Consider the following 10,524-nt stretch of genomic DNA (forward strand, 5'->3'; position numbering starts at 1 on the left):
GGGTCCGGGTGGACCCGGGTCAGGCGGGTGTGCCCTGACAGGCGAAAAGTCGCAGAAAGGGTCTCCCTTTTATACTCCTTGGGTTGCCTTCCTTTTTCATGCTCTACCTCGTATTTACAGGATTTATTTACAGCGTATTTTCCTCAAACTGAATAAAAAATGAAATTTTCACGCTATAGTTCTACTGCGCTCTGCTGCGCTGAACTCCAGCTCTACTGCGGTCAGACTGCGCTTAGAATCCTTATTGTCCTTCCTCGCCTAAGCTATTTTGATGGTTAATTAGAACTTGACTGCGCTGCATTTGTCACAGTTTTCTATTTCAAATTCCCCATATTTACCATTAAGTTCGCTATGACTCGGTCATTCTGAATTCAAACTTCGCATTACTATGCGTACGGCTGTGCTGAGACCTTCAGCTGATTTATTCTATTTTTATCCAGTAACATTTAGTTGAAATGAGACTTGAAATTGTCATATCCATACATACTCGATCCCGAACCGACTCCCGGACCTCCTTCTTCACCACCTCTGGAGTCCTACCCTACCGCTGTCTGTTCCGATATTCACCTTCGGTCCTGACACCACACCTCCTCTCACCCCTCACGCCACCTCCACTCCTCCGTCCTTCTCCTGTCCTATCTCCACCCGCTCCGATACTCACCTCGGGCCAAACACCACCCCTCTTGCCACCCTCCTCCTCCTCTTCCTCCTCACAACACCTCCACCCTTCCATCATCCTCCTACCCTTCACCCATCCGCTCCGATACTCACCTTCGGACCTGACACCTTTCCTCTCCTCCACTCCTCTCCCCTTTCGTCTTTCGTCTCTCTTCCCTCTGGCCCTCTTCCACCGACCTTCTGCCAAGTTACGACCTTCCACCGCTGTCCTGTACCTCGTACTCAGACACTGCTCATACCTTCGCTCTGAGACTCCATCATAGTTCCTACCTCGGACTTTGACTCCACCTCGGCTTTAGTCCATTGCATTGGTGACCTCATACTACGTAAACACCATTGCCAATATTCCTTGGACTTTCAACCCCACCTCCATAACCTCTGTAAGCTCTGCAACCTCTGAGCTCCACGGATCATCTTCGGCACTTTCGCCGCTTGTAATGTATCTTTCACATATCCCCCTCATCCCTATTTGGACTGCTGCTTCTTCCCATTCTAGCCAGTTAGTCATCATCCCCACTTCCCCTCATCCTCCTGCCCCTCTGGGCCTCGCCCTCCTTACCTCCTTTCGGATGTACCACAGGTTCTGCCCTATGACCTTCGGTACCGCTCCGCTTCTGTCATCCCTTTGTTCCCGTTCGGACGCCTTCATTCCGATTCGGACCCCCTTTGTTTCCTTGTGCTTTCGCCCTCTCCATTATATATATCGGCGCTTGTACATACTCGTTTTAGGCCTTAGTCTAAAATCGACCTGAAATGCCCCCTAGAGACTTCCTGCTCGCCGCCTATGAAATTAAGGACCAAATGGACAAACAGCAATGGCACAGCGCTCCACTTGAGTCGCTGAGGCCAAGGTTGCTAAGTCTCCAGTTCCCCTCCGGAATCGTCTGCCCTTGCCCAGTTCTAACAGAAATGATAAATGAGTGAATTATTCAGGTTTAGAACCAAAAGAAAAAGTTGCTAGTAGTCAAGAATTGTTCAAACGAATGTATTATAGCTCTCCACTTCATTGGTATATCGTTCCCTAAAATTCCCACCATGGTCTGTTGTAGTTTAGTGGTTTTTGTGGATTTCATCCATCTGCCCTGATTCCCCTTTGTATTATTACATCCTAGTCCTCCATATGTATTGTTCGTTGTTATAGTAGGTCGTCCTTGAAGATATCATATTTCTATGTATTTTATTTGGGGCTCTGGACCTCTAGAAGCTGTCTTCCCGCACATTTTCAGGTTTCTAACTTCATGTCCTTGTATCTCATTCATTTCTGAATGGTTTTTCACGTTCTCGGTATCATAAATTTTCATTTATTCCCACCTTTCCAATGGTACTAAAGTTGTATTCTATTTCTTGGTATTCATCGAGTTAGCAAAAGTTTGCACGCACATTCAGTAATCACGTGCGTCATTCCCGTAGTCGTTCGTATGTGGGCACTGTTTCTGTTTAATTGTTCGGGATTTATGTTATGCTTGGGTGTTTGTATCCTTTATACAGGCTTCTGTGATTTATTTCAGATTTTTCCCTCATGATCTAAGGTTGTTTTGTACTTTCTGTGCTTTGTTTTGACCGGGGTCTTCCTTATTTGGACGGAAATTGGTCTTCGCAATCTGCCAAAGTGCAGATCTCAGTTCCAACGGCCGGTTCCTTTCACATTGCCACCCTCACATGTCTTTAAGCATGATGCAGATTTCTATATTCCCATCATTGGTATAACTTCACAATGGCTGGACCGTTTGAGCTGAAAATTTGCATAACTATAGTTTCCTATTTATCATAATTTCCGTGTGAATTTCGTTGTGTATTTTAAATATGGATCCTACGTAAACGTCGTCTTTTCCCTGAGCCCAGACCTTTGATGTTGCTCTTCCCATTATTGGATATCTCATTGATGCATGATCCTTTTATTATGAAAATTTGGGTGGATTAAGATTAGATCCCTTCCTTTCTAATGGGCTATTAAGCTTGTCTCGGTCATTACTGCTTGTTCTTCGCACTTGCCTTTTAAACGTTGTCCTTGTTTTCCGAGAGTTTTGGTCATATCTCCGTCATTTATGGGTAGTTTTCCCTGTAATTACTTTCATTGGGTCCGTTTGTAAGACATCTACATTTCCTATTATAAACACGACCCTGAACTCTGCATTAGTTCCTAAGGAATCCTTGTTCCGTGGTACTTCCATCCTCGGCTACATGTGTGGGCGTGGGAAAGTAGTTTCCATGGAGGTTCTCTGGTTGCTTTTATAGTCAAATCTTGGTCAATTGTCCTAATTCTTTGTTTAATATTTGCTATAAATTCCCCCCGAGAATTCCGTCTTGTTGATGCTAAGCTTGAAGTATTTTTGCTAATTTCCTTTCTTCCAATTTATTGTATGTAGTCATAATAATTCGTAAAAATTTGTTAAAATTCAGGTTCTTCTATTTTCTCATATCTACTTGTCATATGGGGTTTTGTGATTTATCTGGCATATTTCCATAATGGGTTTCCATAGTGTGACTGTTATTTCTCCTACAGCGGTGTTCCATTTGCATAATGAACACTTGAAGAAAGCCCACAAGTCAATTGAGGGGTCATTGGGACTGTTGACCTGAGTCGGTAGTAGCACTCTTATAAGTCTGCAGCAGCTTCGGAAATTTGTGAGACAATCGCAAGCTGAGTTAGGATTAATTTGGGACAGTGTAAATACAAACAAACAAAGCCATAATATCTATCATGTCATGGAAGAGATAAATTGTAATACTCAGCATGTCATCAACTTTCACACCCTATTCAGTGGGACCCTTTTCAAGCAATTCAGTAAGTTCTCCATTCAGTAGCCGGACTTTGAAACATGACTACAACAGATGTGTCTTTCCATCCATCACATTGCCCAGTTGCGTATGCACCTTCCATCATTTGAGTTAACACTTCTTGACAGGAATTGTATTCAGCATCTAGGACCTTTCCCGATAGGCGCTTCCAAGGTGGGAGTTTAATTCCCACTAGAGAGAACAGCTTGATGACCTCTGGATCATCAACTGAGAGAAAAGACCACCCAGCTGACACAATTGCGCAAAGCAATTGTTGTTCAAGTACAGCCTGATCTAGATCTAGGGGGTGAGGTGGAATTTGTGAGAAGCTTCTCCGGCGTGTTGGAATGTTGTCTGTGGGAGGGACAAGTAGCAGAGGGGTCGGAGTTGGAGATGGAGAGGTGTGGATAGTTGACGGATTTTCAGTGCTGATAGATAGCCAAGGGAGGGGTGAAGGCTGCTTCTCTTGTGCGCGTTTCCAGGCCATTCCTGCCTCACGGCCTTCAGCAGAAGCATGTGTGCATACCATTAGGTGTTGTGCAAGCCTTGCAGTAGATCCTTGGATTTTGGGAGGGAGTTCGCTTGCTAGAATAATTTGGCATTAGGAGACGCTAAGCTGTGTTTAGACATACCAGCTGCCCTGAGTTCCACCTCACCACGTCTCTCGGATATAGTGCCCAACATCAATTTTTCCGTGTCTTCATTTTCAAGCACTGTGATGTGTGATTCGATACACCCTTTGCATATAGCAGCATAGTGTGTCTTATTATTCCCATAAAACTCAGACAATTTGTGAAAGAACTCCCAGAGGGGTGTCATATCCATACAATCCTGACCTCCGCTCCGGGCTCCCGGAACTCCGAACTCCGACTTCCGGAGTCCTACTTCCCTTCCGTCACCTCCTCCTTGCCGACTCCCAAGAGGTTATCCCACCTCCGGCTCGGACACCACCTTCGGTCCGACTCCGGAACATTCCGGGTCCAACCCCAACCTCGACACCTTCCAGACGAGTACGCAAAACCTATGCTCCCGACTCCGGACCTCCGCTCCGGTATCCCATTCATGTCTCGTCTCCGGAACCTCCGGTCTTAGCTCCGACCTCGGACTTTGACTCCACCTCCACTTATACCCATTGTATTGGTTAGCTCATTCCATTTAATTACGTTTGCCAATATTCCGGAGTTTAACCTCCGAGTTCGGACTTTCCGGACTTACTCCGGACCTTGCAACTATTGCATTGTCCATTTCAATTCCGCTATTCTCCCTCATTCCTATTTGGGCTGCTGCTTCCTTCTATTCAGTCAGCTAGCCATTCCCGACTCCCATCCTCCTTCCTTCCTTCTTGGGCCTTGGCCCTTCATTCCTCCTTTGGGAAACACCATTGAGTCAAACACTTGACCCTTGGTGTTGCTCCTCTTTCCATCTCCCTTTGTCTCCTTTTGTCCTACCCTTGTTCCTTTTGATTCCGGACCCCTCCTTATATACAATGTACCTAGTAACTTGTAACCTCAGTCCAAAATCGACTTGAATTCCTCCCAAGAGACTTTCCCTCTGCTAGATCCGAAATTAGGGACCCCCAGGACAACCAGCAATGGCACAGCGCTCCACCTGAGTCGCTGAGGCCGAGGTCCTTCCATGCTAAGTCTCCGATTCCATTCCGGAGTCGTCCGAATCCGCCCATTCTAACAAGGGGGCTAGGTGCTAGACCCATTGGTGAAGCGTGATGTAGGAAGTGGAAGGATTATTCACATTTAAAATTTTAAACTAAGCCTTAAGCACCATCAGGGTTCAAGTTGCACAGACACTTTAATTTCACAAAACTAATAAGATGGCTGAGATGGTGCTCGGAGAGCTTCACATTTAACTACAAATCTGCATGCTTTTCGAGGGAGGGAGGGTCGGCACTGGCATGACAGTTGCCATCTCAATGCGCGCTCGCTTCATGTTCCCATGGGGATTGACCAGCAATTGATGCGGAATTGACATGATCTGATACGAATTTGACCCGTCAGTGTCTGACCATGTGACAATTTGTGACCAGTGTCAATCCAACACTGTTTATATCCACTCCACTACCGGCATCCTGTTGGATCGACTTGTGAGAGAACTAGTGGACAATAATGTCAGGGACGCGTCCGGGGTCGAGAGGGCCCAGGGGTAATACCCGGCACTGAGGCCGTCGCGGGGTGTGGAGCGGGCCCGATCCGGGACAGTGGTCCCTGGCCACTCAGACTGAAGTGGAGAATGTGTTATTATTATTAAAGGGGAAAACTATACTACTTACCTGAAGTGGAGAATGTGAGAAGAAGGTTACTTCTTTGGTTCCCACTTCAGGTACATTTATGTACATGCGGCTTGAGTCACATGACAGGTGCCACGTCATCCTCAGAGGCAGCCGCAGGCATCTGGGTGTCCCCGTGGGGGATCCCGAGAGCGTCCGCTACATGCGCGCGTGCTGGGCACAGCGGGAAGCCGTCCGGGGTGTGTGGGCCGGACGGGTCAATAGTACATCGATACAAAGGAAGGTGGTCCGTGTAGATAGAAAGAAATAAACAGGAAGAGGAAGATGAGAAGAATGAAATAAAGAAAAGGGGAAAGAAAAGGGAAAAGAAAGGGGAGGAGAGGGAGGAAGGAGGGGGGAGGGGGATAGACAGCGGGGAGCGGGTGTGGTGTGGCCGGGTGGGCCCGGGTGGGCCCGGGTCAGGCGGGTGTGCCCTGACAAATAAGCGCTCAGTTCACGAGAGTAGAACTAGAATGATATTAGTGTACCTACCGTAGGATTAGCACTAAGTAGAATACACAACAGTCTTTAGTAAGAGTAGTCACGCAAGAAAGGTAGACCTCACCTCAGTTCATGAAAGTAGAACTGAGGGAAACAAAAGAGGACGTGTCCAGTGGCTTTCAAGCCCACAGTGACACCGATCTACAAGAAAGACAAGAAAGGAACAAAGGAAAACCTCTGGCGGCTGCAGGTCCGTGCGCCCAAAATATGGGACGTCAATATTCCTTCCTAACTTCTAACACCCCCACTCGATGTACCATCCGATCTCCGGAAAAATGTATCCTTCCCTTGTAATCCCAAAGCCTCAGCAAACTTGTTGAATTTATCACTTCCCAATGCTTTCGTAAAGATGTCGGTGAGTTGATTGTTTGTAGACACATATTCGAGTTCGATTAACTTGTTGTCGACACATTCTTGGATGAAATGATGTCGAATCCTGATGTGTTTTGTTTGTGCGTGAAAAGCAGGGTTGTTCATGAGTGCAATAGCACCTTGATTGTCGATGAGCAAAGTAATCAGGGTAGGAATGGACACACCAAGGTCACTGAGGAAGCGTCAAATCCAGATGGCTTCCTTCGCAGCGTGTGTTGAAGCCATGTATTCGCCCTCTGTACTAGATAGGGCTACTGATGCTTGTTTCTTCGAACTCCAACTAACGGCAGCTCCAGCCATCTTAAAAACGAATCCAGATATCGAGCGACAATCACGAGGATCTCCTGCCCAATCTGAATCTGAGTATGCCATCGTGTCGTTGTCCTTTGAGTATCTGTTGTAAGTTAAACCACAATCACGAGTAAGTGATAAGTAACATAAAAGTCGATTGATTGACGTTAGGTGTTCTTGTCCTGGGTTAGCCGAGTATTGGCTGAGAAGAGTGATCGCATAGCTGATGTCAGGTCTACTTCCCAATATTGTCATGTATCGGTTTGGGGAATTTCATAACGAGGTAATTTGAGACCGAGTGCGACAGGTGTGTAAGTAGGACGTGAGTTGAGAAAGCCGAAACGTTGCAGTACATCTTCGACATAGCGTTTCTGGGAGATATGGATTAGGTGCCGAGCTCGATCTCGAGTGATTTCAAGTCCAAGAAACCAGTGAATTTCGTCGAGATCCTTCATCTTGAAGGTAGACATGAGAAGTTTCTTCTTTCTTTGAAGGAGAGAGAGGTTGTCAGACAGGATCATAAGGTCATCGACTGTCATATCCATACAATCCCGACCTCCGCTCCGGGCTCCTGGAACTCCGAACTCCGACTTCCGGAGCCCTACTTCCCTTCCATCACTTTCTCCTTGCCAGCTCCCGGGGGGTTATCCCACCTCCGGCTCGGACACCACCTTCGGTCCGACTCCGGAACATTCCGGGTCCGACCCCAACCTCGACACCTTCCAGACGAGTACGCAAAACCTATGCTCCCGACTCCGGACCTCCGCTCTGGAATCCCGTTCGCGTCTCCGTCTCCGGAACCTCCGGTCTTAGCTCCGACCTCGGACTTTGACCCCACCTCCGCTTATACCCATTGTATTGGTTAGCTCATTCCATTTAATTATGTTTGCCAATATTCCGGAGTTTAACCTCCGAGTTCGGACTTTCCGGACTTACTCCGGACCTTGCAACTATTGCATTGTCCATTTCAATTCCGCTATTCTCCCTCATTCCTATTTGGGCTGCTGCTTCCTTTCTATTCAGTCAGCTAGCCATTCCCCACTCCCAACCTCCTTCCTTCCTCCTTGGGCCTTGGCCCTTCATTCCTCCTTTGGGAAACACCATTGAGTCAAACACTTGACCCTCAGTGTTGTTCCTCTTTCCATCTCCCTTTGTCTCCTTTCGTCCTACCCTTGTTCCTTTTGATTCCGGACCCCTCCTTATATACAATGTACCTAGTAACTTGTAACCTCAGTCCGAAATCGACTTGAATTCCCCCAAGAGACTTTCCCTCTGCTAGATCCGAAATTAGGGACCCCTAGGACAACCAGCAATGGCACAGCGCTCCGCCTGAGTCGCTGAGGCTGAGGTCCTTCCACGCTAAGTCTCCAATTCCACTCCGGAGTCGTCCGAATCCGCCTGTTCTAACATCGACATACAGTGCGATGATGCAGATATGTTGCCGTTTTGAGCAAACAAATACCGCATGATCCGAATCGCATCAGACAAATCCGATCTTCATCAACTCTTCCTTCGCCTTCATGTACCATGCTCATGAAGCCTGCTTCAACCCATAAAGACTCTTTTGTAACTTCCAGACAATACCTGGTCTCCCGAAGTCTGCACTTCCTGGTGGAGGTTGCATATAGGTCTCATGCTCCAGTTCTCCATTCAAAAAAGCCGTGGTGACGTCCATCTGATGAACTTCAAGGTTGCGACGTGCAGCCAGGGCAAGGAGAATTCGTATTGATGACCATTTCACGACAGGTGTGAATGTTTCATTATAATCGATCTCATAGACTTGACTAAAACCTTTGGCGACGATTCAAGCCTTGTAGCGTTCAATCTCGCCATTGGATCCTCGTTTCAGTGCGAATACCCATCGGCATCCAATGATATTCGAAGCATCAACATCTTTTCGATTAACTGGCACATATGTTTTGGTTTCCCTTAGTGCCTTGAGTTCATTCAAGCACGCTTCCAACCAAGAGTCTGAGTTGGGTCGGTTCATCGCCTCATTGTAGGTGCACGGTTCATTCCCTGTGGCAGTCATCGCCCATGCTGCCCCCACTGACTCTGGTATCTTCTTTTTGTTGTAGGAACTGACGTTATATCGGTCATCATCATCTGGAATGGGAGCGTGTCGTAGTCAAGTCAATTGTCAAGGGAGTTCAGTGAGTTCCTCGGGTGTCTCGTCATCATTACCTGATTCCTCCCTCACGTCTTCCCTTCCCTCATCCTCGTCCTTCTCTTCTTCTTCCGTTGTTGCCACAACATGCCCCCTCAACTCCACAATCGGCACTTAAATCGTTACTTGCTCCGAGTTGGCGACCCCTTCAAAGAAATGCACGTCCCTAGACTCAAGGACTTTGCGTGATGTGGGATCATATATCAAGAAGGCCTTTTGCCTTGGGCAACGCCAATATGAATCCCGGTGAGTGAGCGATCATCAAGTTTACCTCGTTGATCTTTTGGGATGTGGAGTGTGGCTTTACAGCCAAAAGTTCGGATAGTGGAGACAGTAGGTTTGTTCCCTGTATAGCGTTCATGAGGAGAGATGCCGTTGGGAAGTGATGAATGGGGAGAGACATTTTTGATGAGAGCGGCATGTCGAAGGGCATAGGGCCAGGAGGTACGTCCGATCTGAGACTCAACTCCTTTCATCATCGCGATAGCCATGCTGACCAACGTTCTATTAACTCGTTCCGCTACCCCATTCTCTTGCGGAGTCTGAGGGTTAGTCTTTTCATGGAGAATTCCCATACCCTTCAAGAATGTGACAAAGTCATTTGAGAAATACTCGCCTCCTCCATCTGTCCGCAGGGTCTTCAACTTCTGCCTGGTTTGCCTTTCCGCTTCAGCAAGGTATTCCTTGAACCGTTCCAGAGCATCACTTTTGTTCTTCATGGGATAGACGGTAAGGTAGCGACTATAGTTGTCTACAAAGGTAATAAAATACTTATATCCTTCTCTCATCTTAGTTCGGACTTCACAGATGTCGGAGAAGACACTGTCAGGGCATACACCCTGACCTAGCCCACACCCACACTCGCACCTGCACTCGCACCCGCATCCGCATGCACACCCAGCCATTGCACCTCCCGCGCGCGCCCTGTGCCGGACGACGCTCCGTGCGGCCGGATGCCCCAGGCCCCGGGTCTCGGGCCTCATGTGACTTCCGGATATCTCCGAAAGTTTTCGATTATATTGGGCCACTGTGGGAAGGTGAGAAGTTAGCTTCCTTCTCACCTTCTTACCCACAGCAGTGTGCCCTGGACAGGGCTGTGTCCCTTTAGGTTGTGGGCCATGGGGGGGGGTCACAGGGACCCGTCCCCTGACAGACACATCCAAGAACTTGATCGGCTCTGGTATGTGTTTTGGATGGGATCGGATTGCGATGGTGCGAAGACGCTTTGCAACCTTGGCAGAAAGTTGGTTCTTCAGGTGATCTTTTCCCTAGTACGTCCATCCCTTTTACCATTCCACTGCGCATCATATTAAGGATAGATTCCTTTGATATGTGGCCTAAGCGCATATGCCAGATGTCAAGTGACGTGCTTGCTGTTACAGATCGTGCCAGATTGGCGTTTTCTGGTGCGTCGATAGTGGATATGAAGGCCTTTTCTGTATCAACAACTGTTACA

General features: G+C 47.6%; 1 protein-coding gene across 1 annotated transcript; it reads right to left on the minus strand.

Moving 5' to 3' along the window:
- Window positions 1-3,460: 3,460 nt before the first annotated feature.
- On the minus strand, window positions 3,461-4,140 carry EI90DRAFT_3022339 (uncharacterized protein; the record flags this gene model as incomplete). The annotated part of the gene is made up of 2 exons (XM_039057756.1): window positions 3,461-4,041; window positions 4,089-4,140. The coding sequence occupies 2 exons, from the start codon at window positions 4,138-4,140 to the stop codon at window positions 3,461-3,463; spliced, it is 633 nt and encodes a 210-aa protein (XP_038908602.1).
- Window positions 4,141-10,524: the final 6,384 nt, after the last annotated feature.

The sequence above is a fragment of the Cantharellus anzutake genome (genome assembly GCF_015039405.1).
Source record: "Cantharellus anzutake strain C23 chromosome Unknown EI90scaffold_150, whole genome shotgun sequence".
NCBI lineage: Eukaryota > Fungi > Basidiomycota > Agaricomycetes > Cantharellales > Hydnaceae > Cantharellus > Cantharellus anzutake.